This window comes from Doryrhamphus excisus, linkage group LG8 (genome assembly GCF_037039965.1).
Source record: "Doryrhamphus excisus strain RoL-2023G ecotype Guam linkage group LG8, RoL_Dexc_Guam_v1.1, whole genome shotgun sequence".
NCBI lineage: Eukaryota > Metazoa > Chordata > Actinopteri > Syngnathiformes > Syngnathidae > Doryrhamphus > Doryrhamphus excisus.
Genome location: NC_136364.1, coordinates 21,129,048 through 21,142,441, shown reverse-complemented (window position 1 = coordinate 21,142,441; position 13,394 = coordinate 21,129,048). Strand labels below are relative to the sequence as shown.

At 37.8% G+C, this 13,394-nt stretch overlaps 1 protein-coding gene across 6 annotated transcripts in view; it reads left to right on the top strand.

Annotated features, from left to right (window-relative positions):
- The window catches only part of mecom (MDS1 and EVI1 complex locus), a 180,821-nt gene that overhangs the window by 49,641 nt on the left and 117,786 nt on the right, over positions 1–13,394 (top strand). The window contains exon 1 of one of the 6 annotated variants that reach the window (XM_058079540.2): positions 11,076–11,283. The exons of the other annotated variants lie outside the window; for them this stretch is intronic. Coding sequence (XP_057935523.2) covers positions 11,265–11,283 — 19 coding nt within the window. The 5' untranslated portion in view covers positions 11,076–11,264. Of the gene's footprint in view, positions 1–11,075; positions 11,284–13,394 lie in introns of those variants that run through there. 6 annotated transcript variants of the gene reach the window in all.

Sequence of the window (13,394 nt, the reverse complement as noted above, 5' to 3'; positions counted from 1 at the left end):
GGACACGGCTTGTTGTACACTTTGAGTACATAAAGCGTATTTGAACTGGTTCGATTGTCCATGTCAAAAGACCACATGAAGTATACACAGTCTGGGTAGTGTTTAATTTAATTTCACCGTATTATGGTAAGGAGAAATCAGTTCTGTGTTTTGTAATAGTACCTGAGATGCAAACGTGGCCTAAAAATATTACCTCTACGCTCGGTTTTAATGAAGTTATGACATATATTGACAGTTTATGAGTATAAATTGAGCTAGTCTTATTAATGAAATCTGATCAGCTTTTATGCTGCATATATATACCGGATTTTCCAGACTATAAGTCACACTTTTTTTCATAGGTTGGCTGTTCCTGCGACTTATACTCCAGAGCGACTGTTTATGTTACATAAGCACTGGACACCTTTTCTGTTTATGTTTATTTTTTGTGTGGCTGAATAACTATTGTGTTAGCATATCTTACACATATTCAGCCTGTTCTCGATTATTTTATTGTTAGAAGTTTTTGTGTTACTACCCCAACCTTCCATAAGTGGGTCAAAAATGACCCATTCAGGTTGTTTTCTTGAAATATCTTTGTAATGAAATTTTTTTTAGCATTTCATATTCCAGGTATTCCTCAAAAAACATGTTTTTGATATCATGCCGTTGACATTTTTAACTTACCTTTTAAGAAATTTTTGTTTTTGTGTTACTACCCCAACCTTCCATAAGTGGGTCAAAAATGACCCGGTCAGGTTGTTTTCATTGAAATATCTTCGTAATTAAATTTTTTTAGTATTTCATATTCCAGATATTCCTCAAAAGACATGTTTTTGGTATCATTTTTAACTTACCTTTATGCAACACACAATGGATCCTCACATTTTCTATATTTGTACGTGGTCATTTTCTTCTTCAAAGATGTAAAAAAAGTGAAAAATTAAGATGTTTCTAGCATGAAATCATTCTTGTGTGGTCCTAAATATAATACTAAATATCATACAAGTGATTATTCCTAACCAAAATGGCAAAATTGGCATAAAAACGCATTGATTCTAGTATGGGTCATTTTTGACCCACTTATGGAAGAGTGTAGGGTCCAGTCACTCGTGCATCTAAGGGTTAAAAATGCGACTTATGTATGTTTTTTTTCGACCGAATTATGCAATTTTCGCCTTGTGCGACTTATACTCCGGAGCGACTTATAGTCCCGAAAATACGGTATATAAACAATGAGATGATGCCCAGTGGGATACATTGTGGTCATCTAATGCAATTCATTCCCACCTCATTTTGCATTTAAAGACATTTTAACAGCTGATGCAGCCCGAAGCTTCCATTCGTAGCACAAACCCACCCCCTCCCCGTTGATCAGATCCCCCATCCCGAGGCTTACGTAAATATTTTATCAAGTATAATGGAAATTGTCAAATCAGTCTAATTGTGTAATGCATTTTGAAAGCATCAAAGTTAAACAAAGCACATATGCTATCATTTCTTTTAACGACTGGACTTGGCAGGGGAGTGCTGGGGCTGGTGGTTTGGTACCCAGGGGGGGCTTCTGAGGGGCTAAAGGGGGTCTGTCAGTAACCAGTCTAGATATATGTCTCTCTGTGCTCTGCCCAGACCTGCCTCGCTCACATTTCATCAAAGGAATCAATTTCTCAAATGTGCACAACTGTGAACCATAATTATATTAGAGCTCCATGGCACTCAGCCATGGCATGAAAGTGATAGGGGAGAGCGGGAGTAAAGCAAATAAATAAAATGCAATGTCCTATTTTGGATTTCTAATATAACTTTATGATGGACGCAATGTTTGGACTGTTTGTTTAGTGTTTTTTTCTTTGATCGTATTGCCTTTTGTGTCCTGTGACAAATATCGAAAAGAGCGGGAATAAAAGCGCCAGAAAAACACATCAAGTCAGTCAAATGTTTACAATATGGCTCAAGCTTAAAGGATGTCCATTACTCTATTTAGTCACTGACATATCAGATATATTCCTCATGTGGACCTGCGGACAAACTGGAATCAAACTTTAAATTAGATTTTTCCTCTCAGAATACGATATTATCTACTGTGCATACGTTTGATCCTCACATAGTGGCCAAGACTTCATAGGTCTGCTTAGCCTGCGGAGCCACAGCTAGTTGCATGGCTCGATACTGAAATGTGGATACCTCCGATACCAGCTCATCATGCTGTGAAATCGATTCTCGATACTTCAGTCATTTGGGGTATTGTTTGTCTGAAACGATGACCGATTGTAAACAGAGCCATGTGTTTTCATTCTTAAAGTAGAACTTAATCATTTCTTTTAATGCATTGATTATTTTACGCATTAGGGGAATCTGCATTGAATCAGTGTTGCCGATACCAGTCGGAATTTTGCTCCGTATCAGATTGGGACCAAATTCAATGGTATCGCACATCACAACCCTGTGAACTAATAGATAAATCTCTCCCCTAAAAGACCTGCCTGTTCATCATTCTGTGTGTGTTCCATGAACAAATAAACCACCCACAAACACACAATAAAGACGATTTAATGATTCCCTGGCTAGAATCTGTCCATAGTGTCTGAACTCTAAGATAAATCTCTCCTTTAAAAGACTTGCCTGTTCATCATTCTATGTGTGTTCTATGAACAAATAAACTACCCACAAACACACAATAAAGACGATTTAAGGATTTCCTGGCTAGAATCTGTCCATAGTGTCTGAACTCTAAACTAAATTTCTCCCCTAAAAGACCTGCCTGTTCATCATTTTGTGTGTGTTCTATGAACAAATAAACTACCCACAAACACATAATAAAGACAATTAAAGTATACCCTGACTAGAATCTGTCCATAGTGTCTGAATTCTAAGATAAATTTCTCCCCTAAAATACCTGCCTGTTCATCATTCTGTGTGTGTTCCATGAACAAATAAACCACCCACAAACACACAATAAAGATGATTTAAGGATTTCCTGGCTAGAATCTGTCCATAGTGTCTGAACTCTAAGATAAATCTCTCCCCTAAAAGACCTGCCTGTTCATTATTCTCTGTGATTTCTACAAACAAATAAACTACTCACAAACACATAATAAAGACGATTAAAGGATTCCCTGGCTAGAATCTGTCCATAGTGTCTGAACTCTAAACTAAATCTCTCCCCTAAAAGACCTGCCTGTTCATCATTTTGTGTGTGTTCTATGAACAAATAAACTACCCACAAACACATAATAAAGACAATTAAAGTATACCCTGACTAGAATCTGTCCATAGTGTCTGAATTCTAAGATAAATTTCTCCCCTAAAATACCTGCCTGTTCATCATTCTGTGTGTGTTCCATGAACAAATAAACCACCCACAAACACACAATAAAGACGATTTAAGGATTTCCTGGCTAGAATCTGTCCATAGTGTCTGAACTCTAAGATAAATCTCTCCCCTAAAAGACCTGCCTGTTCATTATTCTCTGTGATTTCTACGGACAAATAAACTACTCACAAACACATAATAAAGACGATTTAAGGATTCCCTGGCTAGAATCTGTCCATAGTGTCTGAACTCTAAACTAAATTTCTCCCCTAAAAGACCTGCCTGTTCATCATTTTGTGTGTGTTCTATGAACAAATAAACTACCCACAAACACATAATAAAGACAATTAAAGTATACCCTGACTAGAATCTGTCCATAGTGTCTGAATTCTAAGATACATTTCTCCCCTAAAATACCTGCCTGTTCATCATTCTGTGTGTGTTCCATGAACAAATAAACCACCCACAAACACACAATAAAGACAATTTAAGGATTTCCTGGCTAGAATCTGTCCATAGTGTCTGAACTCTAAGATAAATATCTCCCCTAAAAGACCTGCCTGTTCATTATTCTCTGTGATTTCTACAAACAAATAAACTACTCACAAACACATAATAAAGACGATTAAAGGATTCCCTGGCTAGAATCTGTCCATAGTGTCTGAACTCTAAACTAAATTTCTCCCCTAAAAGACCTGTCTGTTCATCATTTTGTGTGTGTTCTATGAACAAATAAACTACTCACAAACACATAATAAAGGCGATTTAAGGATTCCCTGGCTAGAATCTGTCCATAGTGTCTGAACTCTAAACTAAATTTCTCCCCTATAAGACCTGTCTGTTCATCATTTTGTGTGTTTTCTATGAACAAATAAACTACTCACAAACACATAATAAAGACAATTAAAAGATACCCTGGCTAGAATCTGTCCATAGTGTCTCAACTCTAAGATAAATCTCTCCTTTAAAAGACCTGCCTGTTCATAATTCTGTGTGTTCTATGAACAAATAAACTACCTACAAACACATAATAAAGACGTTCAAAGGATTCCCTGGCTAGAATCTGTCCATAGTGTCTGAACTCTAAGAGAACCACTAACAGAGATTGAGTCATCTCTGCTTTTTTTTTTGGCACTCGACTACTTTGTTAGGCACAGACAGTGTACGCAAACCAGGATTTTTGCAACAAAATCCTGTGTAAACCAGGGCGTATGAACACAGAGGTTCCACGGTATCTGCCATTGTGACGTCTGTACAAATAAACCGATCAATAATAAATAAGCATGTTGTTTACTTATTATTGTTTCCTTACTTATTGCTGATCGCTGATGTTGACAGCTATTTACTCTGTCCAATACATCATTTGCCGTAGAATAAAAATATCCATTTTTCCTACTGTCTTCTTTTTTGGACTAATTTCTGTCCTTGCTCCCCCCTCCCCCCACCCCCCCTCCCCCACACACACACCCCACACTTTGGACCCCAAAACTACTAAGTTATTGGTAGCTTTTTGTCTTTATAGCTATTGATTGTGGTTCGAGTGTGTAAGTTGCTTTTCCAGCTGTTTATTAATCAAGATCCCATTCATTTGCATTTCATTAAAAAAATAAATGCACTCCGCTAATCTTTCATATCGATTATCTTAGTCGCTCTTTAGCGTTGAAATTAAATTCACATATTTCTTTAGCGCAATCACATATTCTGCCCCTCGCTCGCTCTCTCCGTCTCTGTCACCCTCCGATGCATCTTCCCCTCCCGATCCTGTCCAAACATACGTCTTTATCAAGTGGCTGTTGTCAGACATTAGATAATTAATAGGCCATTTGTCAGGCCGCTGAGAAACATGTTAAAATCCCCTGAACAGCTCCCCAGATAAATCCTGCCGCGCACACAGGCGTCTTTGTTGTGTCAGCTTGCCGTCGGAGCTGCAGATTTACCATTAAAGGAGCCTCATTATTAATCACAACTAATGCTAATTAATTAGGTGTCCGTGTGTGCACAGAGGGACCGGCTCGGAGTTTCAGTTTGTTGTGCCATGTTAATTGGTTACTGGGCCTTAATGAAGTGTTTTTCATTCCGAGCTGTCGGCTCATTCAGAGCTGGAAAAAAAAAAGGCGATGCTCATTAATTAAGAGTGTGTTAAGAGGTTTTCTTATGTTACTCTGTACAGCAGGGGTCTCAAACTCAGTTTACCTGGGGGACATTGGAGCTAGGGTCTGGGCGAGGCTGGGCCGCATCAGGTTTTCAAAAAAAAACATTTATTACATTACATTTATTAAAAACTGAAAAATTAATAAACTTTGCTTTGGTTCCAATTTTCTACAAAAAAAGTTCTGATAAAACATTCCACTGTTCTCAAATATCTTCATTTTTATTTGTCTACACAAAATAAGATCAAGAATAAAGAAAATCAATCAATCAGTAATAAATGAATATAATAATAATAAAACGGCAAATAATAAAAAATTAAGAAACCACATATAGTTGGTGGGTAGACAAATTATTTTTTTCAGATTAAAATGAACAAAGCATTATTAGAGCCCTGTAGACATGACAAAACACGACTATAGTCACATTTATACTCTTTTTATTTACAACATATTGCGCAACTGCAGGGTCTTGAGACACATGCTAACTCGCAAACTAGAGAGCTAGCGACCTAAACGGTAGCCTTCAAGTTATTTCCTTTAAACTTAAATAGCCAAAAACTTACCACTTCCACACGGATAGGGAGGATAACTATTAACAGTTATTTAACCTTTAACATGAACATTAATCAAACGTAATATTTTTTTCTGGGTACATGATACCATACAGCATCCATATCAAACTTGCGCGGGCCGCACTAACATTAAACTTTCATATCAAGGCGGGGGCCTCAAACTAGTACCCTGCGGGCCACACTTGGCCCGCGGGCCGCATGTTTGAGACCCCGAGTTTTTAGTCTGGACTAACTGGTTCAAATACTGGGGGGATCTAATGGAGCGAGAACGACATCCCATGGTCCGGGAGCTGTCACTGAAAAAATTGATCTCCTCTGGTTCTGAGCCTGGTTTTGGGTACAACCATCAGGAGCTGTTCTGCAGACGTCATGACTTTGGGTGGAGTCAAAGGTGCAAACATTTAAATAAAATAAGTAAAAATGAAATTTGACTGTAATAGTAACTGGGGGGCCAGTAAAAGGAGACTGGCTTCTGCATTCTGCACACCGTAGATCCCCGGTCCAAATCCTACGTACAACGAATTACAGTAATCCAAGCGTGATGTAACGGATGCATGGATTGCACTTTCACTAAGGCCCCCTTTAAGCACAAAAAGAGTGTTAATTAGGAAGCTTATTGCTTCTCCTGAGGGCATGCTTGGACCAGACATTCTCTCTTACACCCTGCTGAGGGAACAGAGGCACAAAGTGATCTACTGTAATTAACTGTGCTTCACAAATGAACAGCCACCCCCTTTCTGATAGCCACTCGCTGTAGCTCTCATTTGGTTTTGGATTTAACCATAATGATTAGTCTCTGATGACGAGCCTCTCGCCCGAAGACAGCTGGGATAGGCTCCAGCACCCCCGCGACCCTCGTGAGGAAAAAGCGGTAGAAAATGAATGAATGAATGAAATTTGACTATGAAAACCCATAGACGAAGAAAGCCCGAGATTTTATCATTCTTATCAGACTTCAAGTAGTACCTGGACTGACCTGTAGGAGGGAGCAGTGAGCCACAAGGTTTCCTACCAGAATATAAAAAGAAGAAGAGAAGAAATTACTTTTTTTTGTTTACATATTAATTGACTGGACATACTGTTATCATTTCATATTCCAGGTATTCCTCAAAAAACATGTTTTTGATATCATGCCATTAAAATTTTTAACTTATCTTTTATACATTTTAAGAATTTTTTGCTTTTGTGTTACTACCCCAACCTTCCATAAGTGGGTCAAAAATGACCCGGTCAGGTTGTTTTCTTGAAATATCTTTGTAATGAAAATTTTTTATCATTTCATATTCCAGGTATTCCTCAAAAAACACATTTTTGATATCATGCCGTTGACAATTTTAACTTATCTTTTATACATTTTAAGAAATTTTAAGAAATTTTTGTTTTTGTGTTACTACCCCAACCTTCCATAAGTGGGTCAAAAATGACCCGGTCAGGTTGTTTTCTTGAAATATCTTTGTAATGAAAATTTTTTATCATTTCATATTCCGGGTATTCCTCAAAAAACACGTTTTTTATATCATGCCGTTGACATTTTTAACTATCTTTTATACATTTTAAGAAATTTTAAGAAATTTTTGTTTTTGTGTTACTACCCCAACCTTCCATAAGTGGGTCAAAAATGACCCGGTCAGGTTGTTTTTTTGAAATATCTTTGTAATGAAAATTTTTTATCATTTCGTATTCCGGGTATTCCTCAAAAAACATGTTTTTGATATCATGCCATTCACATTTTTAACTTACCTTTATGCAACACACAATGGATCCTCATCCTAGGAGGGAGCAGTGAGCCACAGGGTTTCCTACCAAAATATAAAAATAAGAAGAGAAGAAATAACTTTTTTTTGTTTTACATATCAATCAAAAAACAGTTATTTTCTTTGATCAGTAATTCCAGGTCAAAAAAATATATTTTTCATCATCAGATTTGGATAAAATTGTTCTAAAGCGCTGGTATAAATAGTTAAGTAATCACCCAGTCTGATGTTGTGATACCCGTGTTTGAATGTATCGGTCAGAATAAAGTTATTAAAGAGTGCCTCCTCTGCCATCATAACAGAAAAGTATGGCTTGACATTGGTGCGTATGTGCTCATTACGCTAATTTTTTAGGGTAATTAATTAAATTAATTAGTTAACAGAGTTAACTGACTATTTTTGATAGCCTGAGAAAAAATAATAAATGCAACCAGCGATAAAGCCCCATTTTCTCTAATACACACAATTTTTTTCACAAATGTATTGGATATTGAGATTAAAGGGTATTGGGTATTGGTATAAGGGTATTGAACGTACATAGAAAAGTAGAAAAGTTCATCTTCATATTTCATGATCTTAGACCCTATCAGTAATTTTTGGACATTTTTGGTGCTGACTTCAGTGGATGAATAATGTTGTCAAAAATTTTTTAGACTTTTCCAATAGTGAACAGAATCACTTGAATCACATTTTTGGAACACATATGGAAGTGCATTTTGGCGTTTGGTGTAAAAAGTCACCTTTCTTGGGCTTAAAACCTATTTTTAATTGAATAGAGCGTCCCAGTGACTAAAAGACAAAATATAAAACGGGGTGGCCCATGTCCACAGGTAGGTTCTTTCTTTCTGTAAACATATGTATCCATTTGTCCCATGGGTGCGTCCCATTGGCGTCCCTTCGGCAGTGGCTGGGTCACACCTCCATTAGGGGCTTTGTCACAGTGATTAATAGCTCTTTCTATCATCTTTAATTCACTCCCTGATGATGGCGGTCCTGCTCGCTGCTCGGGGTAATCGTGTGATGTATGAGTGCACCCAACACCTCATGGCAGAGGTGAAAATCATTCCACCCATGCAGATAGCGGGCGCGGGAACAAATGTTTTCCTTCTTAATAAAAATAAATGAATTTGGTGTCAAGTGCAAATATTTAACTATATGCTATACACGCGTATGTCTTTGTGTTTTGATAAGGGAAACTTATTCTAAAGATGAGTATTAGCATAACAATATTGGCTTTCTTAGCGATATCCGATACACCATTAATGTCCAGCATATTATTACCGATACTAATATTGGCAGCATCATGTTTTATTTACTGAGTCTGAGAAATAAACACTGTTTCCACAAAATAAGACACAATTCATAACATGTCCTACTATTAACAGCAACAATACAATTTAGAAAAATGCACATTTATATGTTGCACAAACATCTTTGTAAGAATATTCATTCATTTTCTACCGCTTATCCTCTTGGCATGCTGGAGCCTATCCCAGCTGTCTTCGGGCGAGAGGTGGAGTACACTCTGGGCTGGTCTCCAGCCAATCACAGGGCACCTTTATAAGAATAAAGTACAGTGAAGTGCAAAATATGAAACTCAGGATGAATACCGGATACTTATTATTATTATTTTTCTATGAGCTTATTGTTACACTGCGTGACTCTGAATGATTCTTCTAGCAGGGTGTGATACTGCATTTGATTAGACATAAATTGTGTTTTACAGCCATTACAATTTACAATCCAAAGGTGAAACACGGCAATAATTCTAGTCCGCACTTCCACTGTCCACCTGTTGTCTATCCGGTTCACAAACTGAGCAAGTCCAGCATATCATTAATGATAATGATATGTAAGGAAAAGTGTACAAACAGCTTAGAGCAGGGGTCTCAAACACGCGGCCTGCGGGCCAAATGTGGTCCGCAGGACACTAGTTTGAGGTATGAAAGTTTAATATTTAAAGTTTGATATGTATGCTGTATGGTATCATGTACCCAGAAAAAATTATTACGTTTGATTAATGTTCATGTTAAAGGTTAAATAACTGTTAATAGTTATCCTCCCTATCCGTGTGGAAGTGGTAAGTTTTTGGCTATTTAAGTTGAAAGGAAATAACTTGAAGGCTACCGTTTAGGTCGCTAGCTCTCTAGTTTGCGAGTTAGCATGTGTCTCAAGACCCTGCAGTTGCGCAATATGTTGTAAATAAAAAGAGTATAAATGTGACTATAGTCGTGTTTTGTCATGTCTACAGGGCTCTAATAATGCTTTGTTCATTTTAATCTGAAAAAAAATTATTTGTCTACACACCTACTATATGTGGTTTCTTAAGATTTTATTATTTGCAGTTTTATTATTATTATTATTATATTTATTTATTACTGATTGATTGATTTTCTTTATTCTTGATTTGTTTATTTATTTTTCATCTTATTTTGTGCAGAAAAATTAAAATTAAGATGTTTGAGAACAGTGGAATGTTTTATCAGAGCTTTTATTGTAGAAAATCGGATGATGAACCTGATGCGGCCCAGCCTTGCCCAGACCCTAGCTCCAGTGACCCCCGGGTAAATTGAGTTTGAGACCCCTGGCTTAGACTGAATGGTTCAGAACCTTGAAACAAACTAGCATCCCTCCAACTAGTTCCGAACCCCCAAGTCCTTACACCCCCTCACCTTCTTTGACTCATCAATCATCTGTGTATAGAACCTCAAGTTTTAAAATGTTTACCTTCCATATATACACACAAAGATGTTTATGAGCTGAAATGCTCGTGTTGAGTCCAGTGGACCGAGGAAATTTCTGGTCTAAATCAAATCTAAACCCGGAGACCAGAGGGAAAATGTCAATGGAGGAAGAGCAATGGGGGGATACAGTTACCTATAAAAGCTCTTGTCCCTCCACCATATGGTAAGCTTCACATCCAGGCCTTTAACCTTGTTACATGCAGCCGCACAGTGTGTTGAAAATCATTATACTGACTTCTGGAGACCCACTGGGTTTCATGCTTCTGCAGTCTTTAAGGGCTCTCTTCGCCAACCACGCAACAATGCGCGTCTGTAAAGTTGTACAGAAATTGCTTGGATGAAATAATTTTCTAAATACGCTAAAGTTTCATCGATGTGTCAGGTTTCCAAAGAGCCTGATTTATCAAAAGTGAGAGTCTTCCAGCAGAGTGTAAGACCACCTGTGGCAAATCACAGCGATCCTTCCAGCCATTCAGAAGAACAGTTACTTCATGGTTGGTGAACAAGTAATGCATGTGTGTCTTTGTGCGGATCAAAGGTTCATGACTTACAGCACAGTGGCGCAGTGTCACATCAGCAGTCATTCAGGAATGTTCCTGAGCCCAGGGATGGGTTGCTGAGCCTCATTAGCAGAACTCCTTCACTCCGCGGCCTGTCAGCCTGCGTTAGGCACAGCCCGCCACAGATGCACGCCAGGCCGTGGCCGCTTCCCGTGGATCTTTTTCCGGCTTTGAGTGTCTACTGCTTCATTTATGGGACACCTGAAAAACAGTAGGTTGTGTGTGTGTTCCTTGGAATTATGTATGTGATGCAGTCTTTTGCATCCGCCCATCCCAAGGTTTGAGTAAAAATTGTTTGTTCATCACTTCATAATTGGACAATTTGACTATACCAACGGAATTATTTCTGTTATGTACAAGATGAACAAATTCGAAGTCGACACTTTTCACTTTCACAGTTTGGGCAAAAGACTTTTGTGTTCTTGCAGTACACAAAGTATCAATATAAACATTTTTGGTGAGGAAAAACCCTGACTTTAATCCAATCAAACAATCAAGTCTCTTTGAGAATGGATCACTTTGACTTTGATCTCCCAAATACTTCATACAGATGAATTGACAAAAAAACATACAGTACAGTACAGTCCATTTTTTATATGTGTAACTCTTACTAGTAGTCCGATATGGAAGTCAAGAATACAGCTGTACCTTGTAACTCTGTGGTTCGAATTTTGCGGTGCAATAATTCTGTATTTTTTGTTAGTTTTTCAGTTAAAGGGGAACAATTATGCAAATTTTTTTGCCAGTTGTATTGAGTTGTGGACTCCTATAGAGCAGCTACGCACAATAACCCGCACACAAAGCTTTATGCACGGCCACACTGCTGTGTTTGGTCACACTAGCAAATACTTAAAAGGAGTTCCGCTTTGTGCTGCTAGCTTATAAACATGTAGCCGTATCTGTTGTAACTAATTTTGATCTGGAAGTACAGACTGGACAGTCCAATTTTTTGCAAGAAAACAGGTTACTTCGAGGTGTCTCTCAATGGTGAGTAGCTTTAGCATTTTAGCATTTATGGATACTGATAAATTCTTACTTACTGCTTGCTCGGTCCACATGACCAAGTAACCGTATCAGGCTTCAGCAGCAGTTTCTCGGCTAGACCAGGAATCAGAAAGTCCAACCATTTGAGCCTGATGGTAGGTCTTTAAGAATTGTAAACAAATGTGGCTTTGCTAGCAAGTAAACATAGGAGCAGCGCATGGGGGAGGGCAGAGCGCTTATCTGGCTTACAGACAAGCCCATATAAGGATGTCCGCCCCTCTGTGACATCACAAAGGGGCAGTTTTACCACGCCTTTTGAAATCGAGCGATTTGAGCCATTCCAAACATCTTTCAGGGCTCACTTCCAAATACACAAACCTCATTATCTGAAACCTTGGCATCATTTAATACAAGAATATAACATTCTAACTACATTTATAAGTCATAGTTTCCCTTTTAAGCATTTTCAACGGATAATTTCATTTATAATTAAGGATCCTAGTCATAGTTAACATGTCATATTCCGGTCTGGAACCAATTAACTACCATTAATGAAGGATTACTGTATTTCCATCCAGTGGACTGCCTTCATAGTTTGTTTGATGCAAAGTCATGCAAAATTAATTGTGATTTGAATAAAAAATTAAAGTGTATCAACAATTTTTTAAAATGCATAATTAGCCTTTCCTGGCCTTTTATTATTTTAATATAAATAATTGAACTGTTGAACTATGTTGCTGCCCCCCCACACACACCCACCCCCACACACACACAGAAAAAAGGAAGCACAAACAAATACAATAACACATGTAATGTTCATGCGTCATATTAAAGAAGCGCTGTGCAGTTTAGAGGTTATTTTCTATGTCCTGTTTCGTTATACAGTATTCATAATTAACCCCTCTGTGCTTCCTTCTGTTTTCACTGTATGACAAAGACAACGATCAGGAAAAGGAAATATAAAACAGTCAGAGCAGTACAATGTCAACTTAACCCGTCTCACTTGCCCTGGCAAAAAAAAAAAAAAACGAAACAAAAGACATGGTCCTGTGTCATACGTTCGCAGTGTTTTTGAAACTGAAGCTGTCTCGCTTCTTAAAAAAGTGTTTTTTTCTTTGGAACACAGTGATGCACTCATGATAAATTAGGAAAAATTATGAAAAACATTTACATTACAAAGTCGGAACTCTTTTCATGCTTCAGTTAATTAGTAATTAGCTCACTTAAAACACACTCAAGGCATTATAACATGACACACCGAAACATTGCAGCAGCCATGTTTGATTGGATGTCTTCTACCGATGAGCTTATTCACTTCTTCCTACCACTGACTCTTTG